Source organism: Phyllostomus discolor, chromosome 7 (genome assembly GCF_004126475.2).
Source record: "Phyllostomus discolor isolate MPI-MPIP mPhyDis1 chromosome 7, mPhyDis1.pri.v3, whole genome shotgun sequence".
Taxonomy (NCBI): Eukaryota; Metazoa; Chordata; class Mammalia; order Chiroptera; family Phyllostomidae; genus Phyllostomus; species Phyllostomus discolor.
Genome location: NC_040909.2, coordinates 28,114,123 through 28,138,902, shown reverse-complemented (window position 1 = coordinate 28,138,902; position 24,780 = coordinate 28,114,123). Strand labels below are relative to the sequence as shown.

Genomic DNA, 24,780 nt, shown 5'->3' with positions numbered 1-24,780 from the left:
CAGGAGCAAGCACTGTAATTGATCTCTTCAAATAAAGCAAACTAGACTTTTTTAATTGTCACCTTGAAAACCCATTTGAAAGAGTACAAAGAAGTAAATAAAATATGAAAGTACAGCTTAATATTATAAAGTTACATCTGTGTAACCACTGTCAGGCCAAGAAAGAAGACAACACTGGTTCCCAGAAGCAGTGCCCATCCCAGCCACAGGCCACTCCCACTCCCACCCCAGGGAGGCGGCTCCTGACTTTCATGAGACTACTTCTTTCCTTTTTAAGTATTATGTTATTTAAATATTCATCATTAGACACTACAGGTTAATTTTGCCTGTTTTCAAAAATTATATAAATGGAATCATGCTGTATATATTCTTCTGTGTTTTGCTTTTTTTGGGGGGGCCGTTACTGTGTCTATAAAATTTATTCATGTGTGAGTAGCTGCAGTCCATTCATTTTCAACCCATTAGAGCATTCTATTGAATGGAAATACCGTGATATACTTATCTACGCTATTGTTGTGCAGTTGATCTTCTATAATTCTTTTTCTGGAGGGTTATTAATCCGCCATGCTATGCTCTTTTTGCAGTTCAGTCACATTCCATTGCTGATGAAGTACAACTTTCCTCACTATTTCAAACACTCCTTGCCACCTTTTAAAATTTTATTAAATTTATTGGGGTGACACTGGTTAATAAGATTATATAAGTTTCAAATGTACAATTCTATGATATGTCATCTGTATATTGCATTGTGTGTTCACCACCCCAGTCTCCTTCATCATGTATTTGACCCCCTTTGCCTGCTTCATCCCCCCTCATCTCCCTTCCCTTCTGGTAACCACCATACTGTGTTGCCTGTTTTTATGAGCTGTTTTTGCTTGGCCACTTGTTGCTTTCTCTTTTATATCCCACATATAAATCAAATCATATGGTTCATGTAACTGAATGGGAAAAGATATTTGCAAATACCTCTGTTAAGTGGTTAAAATTCAAAATATAGAGAGAATTCATGTAACTCAACAACAACAAAAATCAGACAACCTGATCTAAAAAATGGGCAAAGGACTGAACAGACATTTCTCCCAACAAGATGTACAAATGGCTACCTTTCAAACTGTCTAAAGTGGGTAAAAAGTATAAATTGCAAAATCAAGAAGCAATATCACCAAGGAGATCGAAGATAAAATGGAGGTAGTCTTAACAGCAGCATCAAAAGTGAGCCCCTTTGCACTGCTCCTACACCACAGAAGTCAAACAAAACATCCCAGGCAATTGCATCAGCATCAAATGAAGGTGGCAAATGCAGCTACAGCCCCACCCACACGAACCCAAGGCCGGTTAAGTAAAATAGTTTCAACTGAAAGACACCTTCGGGCCTTGTAATCCTTGGGTTCCATGAGGTCCTGGAGTCCCTGGACACTTGCAGAGTGTACAGCAGCACGTCCTCTCTGCAATGTTTCCCTGGAAAAAGCAGACTTGAGTGAGGAACAGTTGTCAGGAACTTCATATGTATGAAGTGGATTCACACTAATCATAATCTACCACCCACAAGCTCATGCTCTCTCTGTGGGTGAGGGGCTACTTAGCGTAAGAGGTGCTTTTGACCAAACACCTTAGAGAGGGTACCAGGTTAGCAATTGTGTTGGCAACAAATCCTCTCCAAAAAAACGACTTCTGTTTATAGGAAGGATGCCTGCCACACAGATGGCCACAGACCAAGTTTACACAAGACTAGTTGGTTCCTAGTTGACAGTTTCCTGTTTCCTAGGATTTCCGTAGCATTAACTATTGGTGGCTTTTCTTATTTGATTAGGATTGGTTGGCTTTCCGGTTCCCTGTGCATTCATTTGGTGAAATAACAAAGGATGAAAGGGCATGCAAAAACAAAAATTCGGTGCTCTGGTCTTGCCCACTTTTTTATATACTGAAGTCCATGTACTGAATTTAGTGCAAACAAGGAAGTCTTTGGAAATAGTCGGCAAGATTCCAATTTCGTTCCCATGGCATTTTGAATAACTGGATTTTTCTGTTCAAAAACTCACCAGATACTGAGATAGTGTTTTGCCCAGGTCTCTCTTTCCAATGTTCAGGTGAGTCCTGTAATCAAATCCTTTTCCAAATTCAAAGCTGGAGAACTCGTCATGAGCAGTCGGGTTTAGGGACACTACCAGCAGGGCATCAAGTCCTATGCAGTAAAAATGACAGATGCAAAACCAAAGGAGGTGTTCACAAGAAAAGAAAAGCCACTCAGTGAACATTATTCAAAGAATCAGAAAGAAGGAAGAAAACGTAAGTGGAAGCAGTACTCCTGACACATGAAGAACCCAAATGCAGGTTTGCCTGTGTTGTCAATATGTACACTAGTTACTCATTGATCCCCGACTATAGCATGAAACCACCCAACAAAAAGTATTTACAAATATTCTAATAAAAATTGTTGAATACCTCACCACAAATTTTAATGCAATTCTTAGGCATTTAAAAGCAGTTTTTAAGAAACTGCATTGTTCTTGCTTATCTTCCGAGTTTTTCTGAATTTGACTGAATGTGAGTTAATGATAGTTCTCAAGTCCTCTCTAATGCCAAAGACCCCTGGGAGCCCAGGCCTTGAGAGCCTGTGGAAAGCCCAGGGTAATTTCAGTCTCGGCTGAACTCTTGGCCATACCCAGGGGTTCATTTATTCATTTATTCACTCATTCACTCAATTACTTATTAATCCATTCACTAGTTCATTTACTCTGTCCATCCTTTCATTAACCAAATTCTTGCTTATTAGGAGCCTATTATGTATTCATCATTGTACCAGGGATACAAGATGAATAGGATAGGCATGCTCCTTCCCTTCTCAGAGGTATGGCTTAGTGGAGGAGGTGAACAGGAATCAGATAGTTGCTCTGAGAAGTGCTAAGTGTCCTGAGAGGGAACATCAGGGTGCTATGAAAATTTAAACAAGAAACTCCTATCTCAGTTTTGGAAGGTCATGGAAATTTCTACAAAAAAACTGATGTCTAAGCTGCTCCTAAAAAATGAATGGAAGTTGGTCAAGAAAATGAACCAGGGATTCAAGGTAGAGAGAAGATGGCAGGGGGCGGGGAGGGGGGGGTGTTGGTCAGAGTGGGAAGAGTTCTAGGCAAAGGAGAAGAGTGTATGCAAGGACTGGGAGGGTGGAGTTGTGGGGTACATTGGAGGAAAGATGGAAAAAGTTCTGTACACCTGGAACAATGTATGTAAGGAATGATGTAAAGCTGGAGTAGGGAGCAGGGCCAGATCCTGCCAAGCATCATGGTCCATACTAAGGAATTTGATATCCCAATTTCAGTGGTAAAGTGTTGAAGCAATCTGAGAAGACGGGGTGACATAACCCAGAAGTGAAGCAGGGCATTTTGTGGCCTCTAGGGAGGTTGCTCATGAAAGCTGAACCCCAGAAGCCAGTATGGGCCTACACCCAGGAAGTTCCCAACAATGTACCCCCATCTGACAGTCAGTGGAGCCTCTTGTCACTGCACATGACTCTCAACTTCCACATTTATCTGCTGGCTCAGCCTGAAACTATGACATGAACAGGGAGTATACAGTGAGACGTGCTTTCCAAAATCCATGTGGCCATCCTTCACATGAAAAATAAAAAATAATAGAAAATGTCTTAGGTCACATTCTCAAAAAGCAGAATTTGAGAGAGGAATTTGTGTGCATGTGGTTTACTGAGGGGGAGAGAAAGAGAATGAAGAGAAGGAAGGGGAAGTGATCAACAGGAATGTGTCTCAAGTGAAGTCCTCACCTTAACCTCATTCATGAGTTGAATAAATTGTATCAGAGTTAACCCCAGGCTTTTGTATCCCTATATTAATGGTTGCCCCGCTTCGACCCTTAGATGGGATGTGGTACAACCTTGCCCCCCGCCCTCAAAGCAGCAGGTCAGTCAGGGGCCCATGTCTGTGGAAGGTCACTGTTGTAAGCACTTGGCCATAGTATCCGCAGCACTTGGGAGGTAAGTGTGCAGGCTGGTCAAGGGGGGTTGGGCAAGGCACCAACACAATAGCATCTACTACCAGTGGCCAGACAGATCCCAAGATCTAGGGCACATAAATAGGGTAAGGATTTGTTCAGCACATTTCATGCTTCATCATTTAAATTTTCAACTCGGTACATACCTGCCTCTCTGAGCCTGTCTGATTGATTTTCAAGCATCATGAGGCTTTCACTCCCAAGACCATCTGAAAAGATGAGTAACACCTAGAGAAAGGAGAAAGCAGAGAAGGGGTGAATGTGAAAGTGAAATATATAACTGGGAGGGAGAAACACATGAAAGCATGTGGAGATGGGAGATAGAATGTGACGAGGATACCTGTCCTTGGGATGCAGGTTTATTCTCAAATGTATCCCACAGCTGCTGCAAGAACTGTGCATTCAGGTGGGTTGGCCCATTGACGGTGACTTGCAGCAGGCTATCAAATACTGTTTCCTGGTAGATTTGGAACTTGGCAGGGAATTGTTGGTCATTGTTCACCTTAAAGGCCACATTCACATGTGTATCTGCACCTGCTCCACAGCTCACTCCCCTGATGGAGGTGATGTCCTGTAAGATGTCTGGGAGGTATGATTCCAGCCGGGGGTGGCCATGGAACAACAGCTGCCCTGGCAGGTGAGTGGAAATATCGAACCCGACCACTACATTCACAAAGCAACCTGTAGACCAAGGGGAATGAGGCCAGATTAATGAGTAGATAGAAGCAAGGAGGGCAGATAGGGCAGGAAAAGGAGAGTGGTCATGGCCCGGGGCTGAGGGGTCTCTAGTACCCAAAAAGTACCCAAGAAGGAAGACACTGGCTGCTCGATCAACACGTGACACCAGTGTTTCCTCTAACACAAGGTCCAATAGCTACTTGAAGTTCCAGTCATGGTTTAGCCTCATTCTCAGTGTCTGGCTTTCTCTGTGTGTGTGTTTGTGTGTCTTTTCTTCTTTTAATGATGACATATTATGGTTCATGTAATCATAAAATTAATATTTGAATTGTCCTTAGGGATTATTTATAACAGATGTCACAAACTCAAAGGCCAAGCAGGTAATATAATGTAAATGAGCTAAGTGGGCAGAGAGTGAATACAATGAATGGAGACCAGTGACCCATCTGTTCACTGTACAGCTCCAGCTGTGAGTAGCCATGTGAAAAAGGAGGCTCAGTGTTTGTCAGATCAATGGACTTTTCAAAGAAAAACCTGAAATCTATATTTTTAATGTGAAATCTCCAGCTTTTAAGAGCTGTAAACTAATTTAACAAGTTGTCAACACTGGAAGGACAGACATGATTCAGATGCAAGTTGCCATTTGGTCACCTCTGACCCTGTCCACTTGTTCCTTTTACATGTGAGGAGAGAGCAATTTATGAAGGTTGCTGCAAATAAACGGAGTTAAAACTCTGGCTTTCCAATTCTGGGGCTAAGGCTCTGTCTACCATTGTAACCTGCCTCCAGCTCAGCATCCAGACCAGAAGTAAAAGATTTAGAGAGCTTGGGAAGACAGCACATTATGAGAAAGAAGTTGCTGCAAGCATAACAACTCTACAAATAGGAGCACTCTGAGGACTATCTGCATGTTGTGCAAATTCTACAAAATGTCACCCACTGCTGCTTCTGGATGTGCCATTCTCCCAATGCCCAGCCCTGAGTACAGAACCGGAGTCCCACACGGCTACTCTCAGGTGGAGCTGAACAGCAACATTCCCACCACATGGGTCTCCATTGCTCTCCATTCATTTTTTTCACTCCCTGCCCCCTTGACTCATTCACATTATCCACCTGGCCTCTGTAGCCATTTGTGTTTGTGACCTCTAGAAATGAAATTATGACTAAGGACAATGCAAATCTTTACTCTGTTAGGATTATATGAATGCTATCATTTAAAGAAGAAAATGTCCTGGCTGGCATAGCTCAGTGGATTGAGCGTGGGCTGCGAACCAAAATGTCGCAGGTTCAATTCCCAGTCAGGCCACATACCTGGGTTGCAGGCCATGGCCCCCAGCAACTGCACATTGATGTTTCTCTCTCTCTCTCTTTCTCCCTCCCTTCCCTCTCTAAAAATAAATAAATAAATAAATAAATAAAAATCTTTAAAAAAAAGACTGAGTTTATTAAAAAAAAGAAGAAAATGTGTGTTATGTTCACACACACACGTACATAGAATCCCTTACAAGACAGTTTAACCAGGTTAAAATAGTAAAATTTCCCATCAGCAAGTATTTATCTTACTTGGTTCCTACTGGATGCAAGGCATTGCTCTAGGACTTCCAGAAGTGGGGAGACAGAATTAGACCAAATTCCAAGTGCTAAGAAGGCACATACATACTGCATTGCAGTGAGGGGACAGGGCTGACCAAAGGACAACCCAGGCCCTCCTCCAGCCTCTGCATCCTGTTCCTTGTCTGTCAGGGAGCCTGACTGATCCCAAATTCCCTGGAAGCAGAGAGGTCTATCCTCACTGCACACTATTCTAAAAATATGTTTTGCTTAAAGCTGGCCCACAAGACACCCTAAGAAATGGAGAACTGGGAAGATGCAATTAAATGAAAACAAGTAAAAAGCAAGGGAACACTTACTGGTTTTCCCGCAGCTCTGGCAGATTTCCCGGACAATTCTTTTTTTCACGTCCACATCTTTTAATTTATTAAAGTCTTGAAAGGTGATTATTTTTTCAGAGTTGCCTGTTAACGGCAGGAGCTGTGCCTTATGAACATGTCCTATGCCAAAAACCAGGACACAAATTCCACTTTTTTTCAGGATTTCTACTGCATCTGCCACATTTTCTTGGGGATCCCCAGATGTGATCACAACCAAAGTTTGAGGGACACCAGCATTTCCTCTTCCACCAGCGTGTGGATGAAACATTAAGTTGACTTTCCTAAGGGCAAAATTGATTTGTGGAGGCCCTTTGCCCTTGGTGATATTTTGAATTTGAGTCTTCCACTGGGTTTTAGTCAGAGGGTTTCCCAAACCAACAATTTCATTGTAGAGGTTCCCAAACTGAGCCATCCCAATTTTCATTCTTTGTGACTCAATGTCAAAATTATCAATTAAGTCTGACAAGAATTTTGTCAGGATAACAAAATCTGAATCAGATATCATGCTAGAGCTATCACAAAGGAAAATCACATCAGCTTCTCGAATGCCACAGGCTGCAATTGGAAAAAACATATCAATTATTTCCGTCATGAATCATTCTAACTTTTCCCTTTACACAAACACTCAAATTGTTTTACTAAACACCCACATTAGTAGCAAACTGAGATAAGTTAACAAAACAGAGAATCACTGGCCCCCAAAGAGAAGGAAAAATAGCAGGAAGGAGAAAGGTAATAGCCTTTGTTTCAGATTTTATTTATATGACTCATTTAACAATAAAAACTACTCAGAGAAAGAAAGTTAAATGTTTTGGCATACAATAACAGTTAATATTTGTGACCACCTTATGAAGAATTATTCTAATCTGAAAGATACAGAAATGGAATTCAGAGAATAAGTAATTTTCCTAAGAATACACAATTACTAAGCGGTATAGCTAGTACCTGGACCTCTCAGTCCTTTTTATCCTTAAATCCAGCACTTTTTCCTATTGTAAATTTTTAAAAGTAATTATCATCACCCAAATATTAAAACTTCATGGAACAAGTGCTAATGGCTTGTCAACAGGGCAGGGGTTCATCTTCCCGAAGTTCACTGTGAAATGCCCCAAGGAATAATCTTCCATACTCAGTTCTAATCAAATGCCACGGCTGGGGTAGGGGGCAGCACTAAAGGGATTAGTAAAGGTAATTGAGACAATGAAATGCCTACTGTCACACAATTCCTTGTGAGGACAGAATAGTAGACGAAGTGACAGGTAACCCAGATAGATCTTCAAGGAAGGACCTGCTGCCCAGACAGCCTCTAGCTGTCAGCTCCTTCAGGGTCAGTCTCATTGCAGAGTGAAGACTTGCCAAAGGCCATGCCCTTACCAGGGCATCCCACATCAGGGGACTAAGTGAGGAGGGCATATAAAGACCTCATTGTTTTAGTCTGATGCAACTCTGATGAACAATACTCACTCCAGAGCTTCCTGCCACATTTTGAAGCTTTGTTAAGCATGTATCACTGTTTGACTTCTGCCCATCCTGCTTGCCCCCTTTCTTTCACAGGTGTGGATCCCTAATAAGCTTCCTGCATCCCAATCTCAACCTTAGCACCTACCTCCTAAAGGTAGGCATGGGAGATGAGAATAATAAACCAGCCCCCACATTGCTAGGAAAAGGCTGTAGTCTTTGCAGTATACTAGCTTTGGTTGGGACCCAATGATAAACAAGAGCCCAAGCCTGTCCAAGGAGCTCATAGTCTTTTGATAGATACAGATAAGGAAATAGTAACAGTGTGTTATGTGCTACCATCAGGAGAAATAGAAGGTATGGGAGTTGGGGGACACAGTGGGGACACTGTCAAGTGTTGGATCAGGAAACTAGCAAACAAAGGCTGGAATATATCAGACAAGCTAAATGTAGCCCGAAGAAGTGGTGGGCTGGCATGTTCATGGTGAGTAGAATGGTACTTGCAAAGCTCCAAAGGAATTTCAAAATGACAGGAGAGATTCTGAAGAGGGGAAGGACAATAAATGAATTAGAGAGGTGGGCAGGTGCCAGATGGAACTCAGGAGTTTAAAAATTGTAAATGGTAAGCAGAGCAGTGATGGTCCAGGGTCTATTACAAAGACCACTTGGTGTTGAGAGTGAGCTGGAAGGTGGCAATGGGGACTGTAGGGAGACCAGGTTTGAGGGTGTGAGTCCTGAGACAGACCAGAGCAGGTGGAAGAATCAAGTAGTCCTGGTATCTTGGAAAAAGTCATACTTTTTTCTTAGTTAAAGATGATACCACCATCAGTGTCTGGCATCACAAAGATGAATTTATTGCTTACTTAGGTAAGGTAGAGCTAGGGTGGTCAGACACAGTTTCATTTGCACAGTACATGCTGATCTGACAGGGGATTGGGGGAAAGGTTTTGTTTGGGGTTGGACTGCTTCCAGAGATGGGAGGTGGGTTCATGCCAGTCTTAGAAATATGATTTGTGTTGGATTCAAAAGTAGATTTCAAACTGGTAGAGAGTAAAGAAGAAAGGAGACAAGGAAGAAGAGAAGGGTGTCTGTGGGAAGGGAGTGAAGAAGGAAAGAAGAAAAAAAAATCATTTGATTGATTCATTTGCCAGGTTTAAAGGACTGGGTCAGCACTCAGCAAGGAGTCTCATCTTCCAGGGAGACCTCCCTAGATGACTTTTCCATCTCTGCTGCTTTGAGCAGCAGAGGGCAAATCTCACCCTCTCTCCACTTGGCAGTGATGCTCGCAGCCTACCCTGACCCAATGGTATCTCATGAAATCAGCTCAGACCCCTTTCCCTCCTTGTTCCTAGCAGCCAGTCTTCATTATCTCACGTTGAATTCCCATATTCTTCTCTCTGCATTAGTGACTCTCATCCAAAAAAGGACATTTAACCCCTCGAACTTCCTATGGCCCCACAGAATGCCTATAATCTCATTTAGATGGCCCCAGATCTTTGAAGACAAAAGTTTACCTGTTTTAAACCATGAAACTCTCCAGTTAAGTCTGGCCTGACAAGGATGCCCAGGGGCTGCATTGAGACCATTAAGCAAACAGAGCAGCACACAAAAGCCAGAAAAGGGAGTAAGGTCAATATGATCTAAAGGAGAGCTCCTTTCCACCAAGTAAAAGGCAGCAAGGTGGCAAGGCAGCAAGGCAGCTCTGAAACCTCCTAGCATCTCTTCCATACATACTGAGGTGGGAAGGGATCTTTAGGATCTTGCTCAGTCAGCACATTTCTTTTAGAGATGAGAAAAACATGTAGCCTCAGCCGAGAAAGTAATTGGAAGGCAAAACGTAAATTATGTTTTGCTTAAACTTGTATTGCTACCCCAATCAAAAGTTTAAAAATTACAACTTACGCTCTTGTGCATTGGTACACATACTTTCTTGTACAGGCAGGTAAATATCTTTCAGTTTGTCAAAATCGCTTACGTGGATAGTATTGTTTTTATTCCCTGCCATAGTCTCAAGCTCCTCTTGTTTGGCCTTATCCACACCCACTGCAAAGATGACAATGCCTTTCTCTCTTAATTTCAATGCTGTGTCACCGAGCATATTTCGGTCATCGGACTCTCCATCAGTGATGATGATCAGCATCTGCTTCACGTCTTGCCTGATGCGGCTGCCGTATTCCTCTGTAAACAGGGTGTCTGTGTGCCTGAGAGCCCTGGCAGTGTAGGTCCTCCCTCCAGGGCTCCTGCGCCTCCTCAGATTCTCAATGATCCCTGATCGGTTCGGGTACGTATTGAGGTAGAAGAGGACCTCTGGCTGGTCCGAGTATCTGACTGCTCCAAACTGAACTCGGTCCCTGCCAACTTCTGCTTTATTCACCAGGTGGACAGTCAGGTTAATCATGCTTTCTTGCTGGTCTGCACTTATGCTGCCAGAATGATCCAGCACGAATACAATGTCTAACTGTCTGGTGCTTTTACAATCTGAAAGAAGAAGGAAGTGAGCATCACAAACTTTGCACAGAGCACTCTACACAGACCGCCAGGAAGGGAGCACACTAACATTTGTTATGAGCCTACTATGTGCCAAACACTGCATCTCAGTTCTTAGAGGTGGCTGTTGCCATCTTACAGAGGAAGAAGCTGTGACTCAGAGATATACAACTTGCCCAGCTTATGATGCCAAGGACATTTGTATCCTTACCTAGGCTACTCCACTAGCAGGGGGTGCTTATGCCACACCACTCTGCTCTGCTAAATCTCATGAGGACCTGAAATGCCTTTTGCTAAGTAGACTGTCAGTTGGAAGGAAATGTCAGGAGGTAGTTCGTTCAAAGTCAGTATAAGGGTGAAACATGACTGACAGTGGCCAAATTGGCCCTACCGTTTTATACAGCTCAGGGGCTCACTGCAAAATCTGGGGTTTTAGCCTACTCCTCTGGCTCCAGCTACCTTCTCAGCTTCTGATAGGCAAACCTTCCCATGTGCACCATGCCACTCCACATTTATTTGTGCTCCTTTCCCTGACAACCCGAATTACAACTCAGAAATGGAGTGGTCCCAAGTTGGGTTATATCTAAGGCTCCTATCACCTCACCCCTAGCCCAAACCCTCCTTCCTGTACATTAAAAGCCAAATGGCTTTGACTGGTATGGCTCAGTTCATTGAGCATCATCCCACAGAGCAAAAGGTCACTGGTTCGATTCATGGTCAGAGCACATACTTGGGTTGTGGTTTTGGTCACCGATTGGGGCTCATAGGAGAGACAACCGATTAATATTTCTCTCTCACATCGATGTTTCTTTCCCTCTCTTTCTCTCTCCCTACACTTCTCTCTCAAAAAAGTAAATAAATAAAATCTTTTTTAAAAAGCCAAGTGACTATTCAGGCTGGGTCTCCAAAGTGTGGACTTCCTTACCTCTCTTTTCCCTCCCTCAGTAATGTAAGCACATGCCTTCCCAAGGTTGGCTTTCTCCACTTCCCACCTGCCCATCGGACCTCCAATCCTTATTTCTGGCAACGAGGTCGTGCATTTTCAAGTCTAAGATGCTGTGGATGATCCAAGCCTACCTATGTAGGAACCCGGGGTAATGACCCAGGTTCCCACAGATATACAAACTGAACATAAATATTTATCAAGTCATATCTAGTCAACAATGGGATTGGTAATCTCATGACTTGATAATATTTTATGAGTCTATCTAATGTGTGAGTTAGCTGAAATTTCACCTTATGTATAGACAAGGCCTCAACTAACATTATATTTATCAAAATGAAGAAATGCCAGGAAGAGCCTTGTGGATTTCAAAGGTGGGGCTGTGGTGTTAAGGTAAGCCTTTCCTAGAACGTCTCAAACACAAGTTTTAAAATCACTGCCATTCTTAGAAGAAGAAAAAACTTAAGTTATGAAAGGAAATCTGAGTACCAGTGTCTAAAACTCAGAGTTTATACTGAGACATTTTACCTGTTATCTTCCTAAAAATTTCACACACATAATTATGAAGAATGAAGCCCAAAGGAGGTCTCTGTGCTGTCAAGGGAACAATATACAGCAAAGTTATGAATACTTTGGTCTGTTCTCTTGTATCCAAAGCACATAATAGATTTAAAAGCACAGGTGTTTTTAGTCTTAGTTGTGGATTTATGTTAAGTTCTCATTCAAGAGTCATTCAAGTTGACAGGCTGACACTGAAGGTTGCTGGATAAAATTTGAAAAGGACTACAATTTGTAAAATGAAAATGATGATTCCCCCAAGCAATCATAAAAAAGTAACACATTAAAATTTCCAAAGAGATAGATACATGAATAGGCAAAAGAAAAATACCTAGCTGATAAAGGTTAAGAATAATAATATGAGGTATTGAAAATACATATTATACCTTTAAAATACAGAGGGGTTTTGGAGGGAGGAGGGTGTTTAGGGTACTGAATTTAACAACTAGGAGGAAGATAAATCTCTATTTCTAATTAATTCCTGCTTTAAAATGGTTATAGAGCCCTGGCTGGTGTAGCTCAGTGGATTGAGCATGAGCTGCGAACCAAAGTGTTGCAGGTTCGATTCCCAGTCAGGGTACATGCCTGGGTTGCAGGCCATGACCCCCAGCAACCGCACATTGATGTTTCTCTATCTCCCTCCCTTCCCTCTCTAAAAATAAATAAATAAAATCTTTTAAAAAATGGTTATAGAAATAATTCAGGGGAATCACTTAGTAGTAAAAATTGGCTGTGGAAAATCTAGCCGTGCAGGTACTAAGAAGTTGGAAGTGTAATGTAAAATTCTGCCACCTTTCTTGGAATGTATTTGAAGTCACCAAAGCCATATGATTTTTTTACCAAACTAGCTGACAAAATTGTTCGTCTGGAATACCCTTGGAGGTCATGGGTGTTTCAACATATAACATAGATAAGACTAAAACTTAGCACCAAAGTCCAGTTAGAGGCCAAGCCCAGAGTACAACCCACTGTTCCCCCAACTATGAAGCCAACAGCTCACATCCTTGAGTCCTGGAGGGTAGCTGGGTCACTTACCATGAAGAGCACACACATGAAAGATGAGTTTACTTTCTAATGCCTTTAGATGATCGAACTTCTCAACATGGAAGACCAGGTTGCCATCCCCACTGATCTCCTCGAGCTGAGTCCGGTTGGAGCCATACACCCCCACAGCGATGACAATCACATCCTTGTTCCGAAGAGCTTTGGCAGGATCTCTCACATCATCCTGTGCTTCTCCATCCGTGATGAGAATAAGAAACTGTCTGACCCGAGGACGGGCTTCCTTGGGATCGGTGAAATATTTCTCTACAAAGGTCAGTGCACTTCCAGTTAAAGTGTTTTGACCAATGAGAGACATTCTGTCTATTGCACCAGAAATTTCTTTTTGCGTGAAATATTGATTAAGTCGGAACTCTTCCTTAGCATAACCACTGAACTGAACAACACCAATGTGACTTTTGTCTGGGCCAATTTGAATCTTAGCTAACACATTTTTCATGAAGGTTTTCATTTTCTCAAAGTTAGTAGCTCCTATACTGCCAGAACTGTCCACCAGAAACATGATGTCAGTCTTCATGTCTTTACATCCTGCATGTTATCAAAAAGATCAGAAACAAATTAGGTTGGCAAGGTCTCAGAATATGTAGAAATAAATGCATTAATTAGAAAACATGGAAAATTAGCTCAAGTAACTGCTATTGCATTTGAAAATTTTATTCACTTCTTAAGTAAAAGTTTGCTGATTGGAACCCTAGATCAGAAATCTACTGAAGATTATCCAAGAATTTTTGAAGAAGAGATGTAACTTCCAAAGTGTGTATTCATTCATTCATGCATGCATGCTTCATTCATTTATTCATTTATAATTGTTTAAGTCCATGAAATGCCAATGATAAAGCTACTTGTTAAAGATGCAACAACAATCAAAAAAAATAAAAGAAGAAATCAGAGAATAAGTAATCAATTCCTTGCACTCACATGACAAATACTCCAATGTTTTATGCACATTTTTTAAAATAAAATTTTAAGTAATCTTAACATAGAATTATTTTCTGGAATAACTTAAAGTAACTTGAGAAACACTATAAGTCAACATTAAAAATCATGGTGAGCCCAGCTGGTGTAGCTCAGTGGAATGAATGCTGGCCTGTGAACCAAAGGGTCGCTGGTTTGATTCCCAGTCAGGGCACATGCCTGGGCTGCAGGCCAGGTTATAGGGGGCACATGAGAGGCCACCACACACTGACGTTTCTCTCCCTTTCTTTCTCCCTCCCTTCCCTCTCTCTAAAAATAAATAAATTAAATCTTTTAAAAAAAGAAAGAGATTGGGGTAAAAAGCTTTTACTAGAGGCAAGTGCTTTAGTAAGCACATACCAAATTCAACATGGGTTTTTTTTTTAATTCATACAAAAATTTGTAGATACCCTGATGGGAATTGGCATACATATGCATATATACACATACATACCCATGGAAGACCAATTTCTATAAAGCCATAGAAAAAAAACAGTGTTATTAATTCATGGCACAAAAAACTGTATGTGTGTATTAATTAATTAATTAATTAATATATTGTCTTTAGCATGTATTTATTTAGTCTCATCCCTTTTGTCTATCTCATATCACTGCCATTCTCTTACCAGCCCCTCTCTCAACACTCAGAGTCTACACCATACTATTTGAAAATGAACAATTACCATCAGCCATAGAAGAATGAAAAGATGCTAAGAATTTTTCCATCACTTGTGTTGTTGTGTGAGGCCCACCACAAGAAATTATAACTATCATTTGAGACCCAAACTTCCCTGGGGCCAACTTGAAAGTCATAAACAGGGAGGTAGATGAAGATGTCTGTGGCCTTGGCAAAGCCCCACTGCTGTGAAGTATAGAGGCTCTCTCACCACTTTCTAAGAACTTTTACATGCAGTTTAGTATTCACAGTCTCTAACTCCTTGTATCTATCTGTAATGGAGACTATTTCTTGTCCTCTAACATCTGTTCTGCTCATCTGTGACAATTCAGCTAGGTAGATGGTTGCCCAGTTAAAGACAATATTTCCCAACCTTCTTTGAAGCTAGAGTGATGCTGTAACTAAGTCTTGGCCAATAGACATAAGAAAGAGTCTTAACATTAAAACAAGCATGGTGGGCTCCCTTCGCCCTTTCCCCCTTTTCACAAATGGAAGGTCATGAGAACTTGGACTTCACTTCGACTTAAAGATGGAAGTTATGTACTGAATATGGAACAGCCTCTCTACTAGACCTGGACTGCTCACCTTGGACTGCTGTGCAAGAAAGAAATATTCTGTGTTGTGCAGTTTGGGGCCTTTTGTTACAGCTGCTTCACCAGCTCCCTAACCAATACACTGTGTCTTGCTCCATCCATATCTGCTCTGAGACTAGTCAGTGTTTTTCTAGGCCCTTGGGCTTAGACCCCTTAGTTTTTCTGCCTCTCTGCCTGCCATCTTATGGCTCATTTCCTTGTCTATAGCTTGTCTCCTCCTACAGGTGTACCAGTGTTCAGGCACCTGAACTGCAACTACCTGACCTGCACAAGATGCACTGCAGCTCCTCATATTGGTCTAGAACCTTCTCCCTCAAGAGGACCTGAGACACAATTTACTTTATGTTATCTAACACCCTTTATTTTACGTTATGTTATCTAATACCCTTTTACTTCTCTTGACATCAACCCCCCAAAACGTTGGGGGCCTTTTACTCTTGTACTCTAAGACTTAACTCTGTCCATAACATTACTACCCATAACAGAAAAAACAATGAACAAAATTTTGACTTAGAATATTGTCATGAATGCTATTTATTTGCTTATACATTTAGTTTTGATTTGAGTGACTCAGAGTAGAGTAAATTGCAACATAGTTTTCACTTTTGTAAATTCAAATAAGTGAGAATTCTTTTCCTTTCCTCATTTGTGAACACCTTAACCAACTTCTGTAACAGCTAACTTTTATGTGGCACTTGCTATGTGCCAGGTACTTCTGTGAGTGCTCCAAATGCACAATTACCTTTAAGCTTCACAATAAGACTACACGCAAGAGAGCAAGGCAAGTAGACAGTAAGTAACCTATTCCGGGCCCACAACTAACTAATAAAGCTGGGATCTTAATTTGAATGCTTTCGCTCCAGCATCCCTTCTCCTATGCTTCTCAGTAGACAGTATTTTCATGTGCTAATACTAGCAATCAACACATACTATCTTCAGTGAGTAAGCAGCTATTATGAAGATAAATGATAATCAGGCACAGGAATTTGAGGATTTCTTCTTCCTAACTTTTGTTACTTTTTAGTCTGAACAAAAATGTAAATATGTGTTATATATAACAATAAATAATAATAGTTCCACATATATGAGGATATATATTCATAATAGAGAAATAATGGTTGGTGTGTAATATGTTAAACCTATAGGAATTCCCTGGTGTAGGTGTTATCTCCATAGAGAAGGAAGTTTGAAGCTCTAGTAGAAAAGTGAGTGGAACCCTAATCTGCCTAAAGCCAGAGCCCATTTTCTTTCCACTGTTATTTATCTGCCTCAGCTAGTGCATGTGCACACACACACAGAGAACAGTCTCTTACACTCCACAGCAGTGGGCTTTGTCAAGGCCACAGCATTCTTAGCAACTTCCTTACTCCTGACTTTCAAGATGGCCCCAGGGCAGCTGTCTATTATAGAGAGATTCTCCAGTCTTGTCCACTGGTTTAAAAGTGTGGGGCTGAACCCTTCCATGGTGATAAGGGAAGTTAGCACAGTGTTAACTAGACAGCTGGTCACATCACCCCATCTTCAACCTGACTATCATCAGTCTAAAGCAACTAAGGAAGGGCAGAAAATAAAGCCCTTTTTGTTTTGCTTACCTTTTTCGGTGCAGATGCTGTGAATGACTTCCTTTTTGATGCTTTCTAAAGAATCAAAGTTTTGCCCAAAGCTAACTCTTTCTTCTTTCCCAGCAATCTGTAGCAGTTGTGTTTTGTTAGCCTTCCCAATGCCAACGGCATGGATGGTGATTTGTTCAGCCCTGATTCTCTCAGCAGGCTCCAGGACTCCATCCTCAGACATCCCATCAGTCAGCACAATGAGGTGACAGGGAACCTCGCTTGACCTATGCTTCCTTCCCTCCCTTATTATTGGCAGAATGAAATCCAGCGCTGTCCCAGATTTAGTTCCACCTCCGAGTTGATTGATGTTTAAAACAGCCTGTCTTAAGTCCACTTCATTGGTATAAATATGGATATCAAATTCTACTTGCCTCTTATCTGAATACTGCACAGCCCCAACTCTGACTTTGTCTGGGCCAATGCTAAACATGTCTATTACCCCCAACATAAATGCCTTGACTTGACCAAAATCCTCTTGCTGGATACTGCCTGAGCCATCAATGAGGAAATATAAATCAGCCTCTTTTGTATCCACACAGCCTGCAAGAAAAAAAAAGGAAAATAAAAAAATGAAAATGAATCCTTCATTAATTGTAGAGAACCTGAAGAGAAATGTGCAAGTGGGTTTGTAGAAGAACAGGAGGCTGTGAAGTTTCTAAAGAAAAAGGGCACTTCAGGTTGTCCTAGAGCCTATACATTTCATCGAGCCCATTTTCTCCTGTGAAATTTGCAATGACCTTGTGAGGACATTGAAACAGAGTGAGGCCCAGTGCTTTGTCTAAGACCAAGGACACACAGCCTGTAAATTACAGAGTAGGAACCAGATTCCCAAGTCTCCAGGCTGTATGTCAAATAGTTTTTCTAGTATTGACACCCGCCTTTTTAGACAATTAAGCGTAATCATTTCTTAAGAAAGACAGTGGGACAGATGACCTCCTGTTCTTACTTCCCTGATAACCAACCTCCTCTTCCCAGAGCAACTAGGACAGTATATTTAAAACTACAACCAGATCACATTACATTTCTATTTAAATGATTTATCATTGCATTTAGAATTTAAAAATTAAAAACTGGCCTGATCTTTCCCCCTGCTTTCCTCTCTGACTCTATTTCCAGCAATTCCTCATCTTACTCACTGTGCTCCATCCACACTGGGCTTCTTTCTAGGCTTCGAATGCACCATAGGGCTTCTGCACTTGCCCTCCTCTCTTCCTGGAATACTCTTCCCCCCAAGGGTTCACATGGGTGATTCCTTCTCATGTCGTCGTGAATGTGCCAACTCAGATGGCTGCTCCTCAAAAAGACCTCCTCTTTCTCTCCAGCCAAAGTACATCAATCATTGTCTCTCCTATTACCCTATCTTCTTTATGATACCCATTACTTTGTGGAATTTTCTTATTAATTTGTTTACGAACACAGCCTGTTTCCTGCCACAGAACATCAGCTCCATCAAGGCAGAGACTGGCCTAGCTCTCTGCTTCTCTGCCCAGTAGGGCTGACATCACAAGATTTCAATAAAAATTTTTAAATGGAAGTGCTCTCAATGTTCCTTCCTTTGTTGAGAGCAGACACTATGAAAAAAGTGCTTTAACTTTTCTAATTGTCTATTTACAACTCTATCTAGTCATTCATTGCAATTGAGTATGAGAAAGAGCATACTTTTAAAATTTAAGTTATTGCCCCAGCTGGTGTAGCTCAGTGAATTGAGCACGGGCTGCAAATCAAAGGGTTGCCAATTCAATTCCCAGTCAGGGCACATGCCTGGGTTGTGGGCCAGATCCCCAGTGAAGGCCACATGAGAGGCAACCACACACTGATGTTTCTTTCCCTCCCTTTCTCTTTCCCTTCCCCTCTGTCCAAAAATAAATAAATAAAATCTTTTAAAAAAATAAAATAAAATTTAAGTTATTTATGCAATTATCTGGTTGAGTACATGCAAAGATCTTTAAAACATAAGACGATTTAGTCATTTCAGAAATATTTTCTTTCTTGACAGCTTTTTGGGAATTTATAAGCTACTGACAGTACTTCAAGCTACGAGGAGTTGGTGTTTAAGAAATCAAAATACTGGAAATATCTTAAGTTTGACATTGAGAATTAAACTATGAAATCAACATATAAAGCATCAGGGCAAAGATAAGCAATTACTTGCAAAATACAGATTTGATCCCAGGCCAGCAAAACCTGACAGCAACCAGAATTAGTTGTTTTGTATTCATGATAAAGAAGAATTCGGTGTTTTCAGAAACACGACAGGGGTGCTCATCAGTGGAGGAGAGTAAACTGTGAGTCACTGTGGGTAACTGTGGCAACACCCATCCCACCAACCTAGTGCGGGCTGGCCAACACACTAGCCACTAGTCACGTGTTGCTATGAAAATGTAAACTCAAAATGAAACCATTTTAAAAAGCAATGAAATTTAAAAATCGGCTCTTTGGTCACACTAGCCACATTTCAGGTGCCAAACAGCCTCAAACAGCCTCATGTGGCTAGTGGCTATCACATCGGACAGGGCAATTATAGAACATTTCCATCCTCATGAAATGTTCAATTGGACAGAGTTGAAGAAGAACGTGTCCCCTGGCCCCAGGGGTTATATACAGTTATATAAAGAGATGGAGACATATAGCTGTACAGAGAAATGGAAATATCGATCTATATATTTGATTTTGAAATAGAGTCATCCACTCAATTGGATGCCACTAGACATTTTGGTGATAAACCTAAATCCCTTGTTTCAATGCCACAACCCCTGACAGTCTTGATTACAAGTCAGCTTCTCACTTGGCAGGCCTACAGGGAGAGAATGAACTTGTCAGAAGACAGGAATGTCCAGGCCCTGGGCATTGATCCTTTTCACTATAAAGATATTTATCATCCTTTTCCTATACAGTAGTCCCTTGGTTTTGCTAATGTGAGTCTCCCCTTGATTTAATGGAGTTCTTTTTAATAAGTTGAATGTGACTGTGTGCCAGAAGTAGCAGATACGGCAGTGACTAAGTCAACACGGATTGCTTCTTTGGGTTTGACCATTCGGAAATTATAAAGTTGGCCACCACCCTCTTAGACCATGGCAAATTCACTAGAGCAGTGGTTCTCAAACATGCTATCATGAACTTGTTGGGGAGCTTACTAAAATGCAGGGCACCCAGAACCTACCCTCAGGGACTGAGTCATTGGTTTAGGGTAGGGCTTGGGCCACTAAATTATTTACAATCTCATTGGGAAACTCTGCTAAGTTTACAGCAGATACTGTTGGTGTTCTGCCTGTAACCCCTCAAATTCTTTACCATTGTCATGCACACTGGTTTCCAGTGTTTTTGTTCCAACAGGTAGCACCAATGTCTGTTTGTGGGTAGGCTGCTCTTGGTACTTGAACTAGAAGTGTTTGAAATTTATACTCCCTCATGTGTGCTAGGATATAAATTCTCTAAGCTACATTGACCCTGACTGGCACAACCCTAAAGTTGAACCCACGTTGTCTCTAGCACCATGGAATTGACCCTCTACAGAGCTTTGCTTATTATCCTTCCTTCCTGCCCCCAACTTCCTCCCTTCCCTACCAATCTCCAGTTTTTCCTAGGTATATTTTCTAATACATCAGTTTCACAAAAATTTCTGTTTGGTTTCTGAGGAACCCAATCTAAGTTAGGTATTGATATTAAGAGCCACTGAATTAATAAGAAGTCACCTACTGAGATTTTATAAAACATAGCCATCCCCTTGGGTGGCCCTTGACCTAGGCTTGGTCCCATATTTTCCCATTTAGAAATTCTATAATGACAATAACAGTTTTTTGTCACATCACTGGAAACTCCCTGAGACCACACTACACATTCCTCCTATGCCCCAATGGTTGGTACTAGACCAAGGTGGCTGTCACTCTGAGGGTGTCCTCTATGTATCACTCAGGAGGTAATAGCAACCTTGTTTCTTGCCACTGCCTGATAATGTGTACGTGCCAGAGGAAATCCAGGATGGCTCAGGATGCATTCCTTAAACCTTCAACAGACTGGTCTAAGTTTAAAATTAGCCTTTAATATCATTGGAAGATCATTATTTTCCACTTGAGTGCTGCCAAATTTTAGTTCCAATTGTCTGGAAGCACTTTATCTGCACAGTAAATGTGTGAAGACAGTAGGTATCTCAGAATTAGATAAACTCAAAGTCACATCAAGTATCTCTTGGTGTGTACCTTTGAAAAGTGCTCAGTAAAACTATAGCAGATTCACAAAGTATCTTGACTAGAATGATGGAAGGGAAAAAATTAAAAATATTAAAAAGCAAAAAAAAAATTATCATGGTTGCATATAAGGATAATCCCTGCAAGACTTTTATGAGAGCAAAATATTGCCAATGACCTATATATATAATCCAACAATTTAGGATATGTTAAACAACTTATGTTATATCCATATGATGGAATAGTGCTCCCAATATTAAAAGAAGTATTGCAAAAGAATATTTAAGGAATGGTACAAAAGTTCATGACACAGGTTGATAGGAAATTGGGTAAGGCAGATAATAGTCATTATTTCCAATATCCATGCTCTCCTTCTTCTAAACTAATTGGACCCCCAATTTTTACCTAGGTAAAAATTTTACCTTGGCTGTCCCAAATGAAGACTGTATTTTTTAGGCTTCCATTTTTATCCCTGAGGGTGACATGTGACAAAGTTCTAACCAATGGAATATAAACAGAAATGGTATATATAATTTCTGAGACTATTCTTGAAGAAAAGGAGGTAGGGGGCTGCCTTTCCCTTACTTGCGTGCTGGGTGTGAATGTGATGCTTGGCACAGTTAACCTGGACTATGATCCTGGGAATAAAGGCCACAAATAGCACAAAAAAAGAGACAGGGTCCCTGACACTGTGGTGTAGCACACCAGCTCAGTCTGCTTAACTCAAGACTTATTTATAAAACAGGAAACTAGTTTTATTTTGTTTAAATCCTTGTTAATTTTGGTCCTGGCTGGGTAGCTCAGTTAGAGCATTGTCCCAATATATCAAGGTTGCAGGTTTGATCCCCTGTCAAGGCACATACAAGAAGCAACCAATAAATGCATAAGTAAGTGGAACAATAAATCTTCCTCCCTCTCTCCTTCTCCCTAAAATAAATAAATAATTTTTTAAAAAATCATTATTTTTTCTTTTGTTAGGCACACCTGAATGTAATTGTAATTGATATAACGACTAATCTAAAAGACAAGGGAAATAAATGTTAAGAATGGTTTTATCTGAAAGACTGGACTCCAGACTATTTTATTTTCTTCTTCATGTTCATCAATACTATTGAACTATTTTATAATTGACACATTTCAGGATTTTTTACATCTTATTGAGTTATAATTTATTTACATGCTAAAAAAATTCACCCATTGTAATCATTGAATGGTTTTTAGTAAGTCTTTCTATAAAGCTTTGCAGCCATCACCAAAATCTAGTCCAGTCTTTCAGAACACTTTCATAACTTCTGCAGTTCTCTATCTGATTCAGGTCAGTCCTCGCTCCTGCCCCAGCCCTAGGCAATTACTCATGTTACTTTTAGAATAAGAAAAGTCTATTTTAAAACATACCAGTTTTGTCAAGATCCATTTGTTCAGCACGAATATCAACTTTGGACCATACTTCATTCTGGACCTTTTTCAGGAAGTTCCTACTGTAAGTTTCCAAGTCTGCATAGGACTGCAGTAGGGAAGCTGTCTGTCCTGGAGGGTAAGATACTATTTCTTCTAACTGGGTATAGTTAGCCCCTTGGATGCCCACAGCAAATATGGTTACGCCCTCCCGACGAAGTTTCATCGCGGTCTCACGCACATCATCGTCTGAGGGTCTCTGAGTGACCAGAACTGCGATCTGAGGCACTCCCTGGGCCCTTCTGCTGCCACTTGACTCTAAGAAGCCTTCTCTTCTCAGCTTATCAAGGGCAGCCCCAGCATTGGATTTCCCAGTCCGGAGAGCAAGCTTCTGGATTTGCTCCTGAAATGCAGATTGACTTGTACTTGATCTCAGAAGAGAGATAGTCTCAGCTTTATTGCTGTAACTCATAAGTCCAAGCCGCACACAGTTGTCCCTCACATCCAGGGAGGAGGTAATGTTCTCCAGGAATCTCTGCAGGTTCCTTAGATTTTGTCTTGTCCCAACTGCCTCATCCACCAGGAACACAAGGTCAGCCAGTGAATCTTTTTCACATGGCAAGGGAACTATGAAAAGAGAAAAAGTATGAGAATCAGCACAAACCACCAGCCCAGGGTGAGAAAAGCACTTTACAGATTGCCAAAAGGCTTTAGTGAAAATATAGGTACTCAAGGCAGATGAGATTAGCATTGTTTCCTTTTAATAAACAAAAGGTATTTCATTGTTGGTGGGGGTGAGCAGGGCAGGGGAGAGGAACAGGGGAAAATGGGGACAACTGTAATAGAACAATAAAAAATTTTTAAATAAAATAAGCAAAAGATAAAAATTATGAATAAGACATACAAGGTCATTGACTTTAGATGCTTTGCATTGCTGTTCCCTCTATCTGAAGAATGCTTCTTACCAGTTTTCCTACCGCACCCACCACCACCATGATCTTCATGATTGCCACCACCACTTCCACCTCTGCTACCACCACCACCACCTCTATTACCACCAACTAACAACCACCAGCAACTACCATCGACAATAACAACCAACCAAACACCACTGCCACCACCACCAAAACCATCGCCGCCACCACCTCTTTTACCACCACTTCTACATCCACCACCACCATTCTCAAGTACAGTGATACAGGGATGAGTTAGAAATATTTCTGACCTTGGGGAGCTCACATTCTAGGGGGAGGACAGATAAGCAGATTATATTATTTCAGACAGTAGTAAGTGCTAGCAAGGAAGTAAAAGTGACTCAAATGAGTTACTATGCAGGGGATATAGGATGGGAACTAACTTCTCTGAGATAGAAGTCAAGGAAGGCCTCCCTGAGAGGATCACATTTGGGTGGAGTTATGAATGAAGAGAAGGATTCAGCCACATGTTGTTTTGAGGGAAGAGGAATTCTGGCAAATGAACAGTAGGCGGTGAGAACAAGTGAGAAACCCAGAGTGGCTGGAGCCAGTGAGTGAGGGGAACAGTGATGAATGAGGTCAGGGGGAGGTGGGGACCAAACTGTAAGGATGTCATATGATCTTAATTAAGTCTTTTAAATGTCATCCCAGTCACTGAGGGGAATTAATGAATTCAGAAATCTCAATTAAGAACTAGCTCTCCTAGTCCAGACAAGAGATAATGGTTCTTGGACAAGGATAAGAGTAGATAAGATGAAACAAGGGTAGTTTTGACACATGAATTAGAGGTAGAACACAGAAGATCTGATGATGAATTGAATGTAAGTATTGAGAGACAAAGAGGAAGTGGTGAAAACTCCTAGTTTTTTTTTTTTTACTTGAACAGCTGAAGAGATGTTGATGGTGTCTTTTCTCAAGATAGGGAAGATGGTGGGAAGAAAAGTTGCAAGGAGAATTCAAGAATTCCATTTCAGACACACTAAGAATGGAATACTATTGCAGATACTGGGTAAACAGTTGGTTATATGAATCTGGAATCGAGGGGAGAGTACACCATATGCACATAAAACTCCTGTTCCAAGCACAGGTGGAGAAACCACAACTGAGGAAAGTGTAGCCAAGAGATAAGCTCAGTGTTGCCAAGAACTACCCAGTAGGATTATGAACTCTAGAAGCCAAATGGCACATCTTACTTATCTCAGTCCCTACCTACTGGTGCCTTGTGGGAGTCCAAAAATATTTGTGGAATTAAAAATAATTCTCAATAATCTG

The 24,780-nt window shown here is 41.2% G+C and overlaps 1 protein-coding gene across 1 annotated transcript in view; it reads right to left on the bottom strand.

Moving 5' to 3' along the window:
• Positions 1 to 24,780, bottom strand: part of COL6A5 (collagen type VI alpha 5 chain) — a 110,344-nt gene that overhangs the window by 61,063 nt on the left and 24,501 nt on the right. Inside the window, exons 5-13 of the mRNA XM_036030635.1 lie at positions 22,535 to 23,161; positions 16,935 to 17,495; positions 13,093 to 13,647; positions 9,972 to 10,547; positions 6,591 to 7,166; positions 4,343 to 4,683; positions 4,149 to 4,230; positions 2,040 to 2,182; positions 1,366 to 1,458 (exon numbers count right to left, since the gene is read on the bottom strand). Coding sequence (XP_035886528.1) covers positions 1,366 to 1,458; positions 2,040 to 2,182; positions 4,149 to 4,230; positions 4,343 to 4,683; positions 6,591 to 7,166; positions 9,972 to 10,547; positions 13,093 to 13,647; positions 16,935 to 17,495; positions 22,535 to 23,161 — 3,554 coding nt within the window. The remainder of the gene's footprint in view (positions 1 to 1,365; positions 1,459 to 2,039; positions 2,183 to 4,148; positions 4,231 to 4,342; positions 4,684 to 6,590; positions 7,167 to 9,971; positions 10,548 to 13,092; positions 13,648 to 16,934; positions 17,496 to 22,534; positions 23,162 to 24,780) is intronic.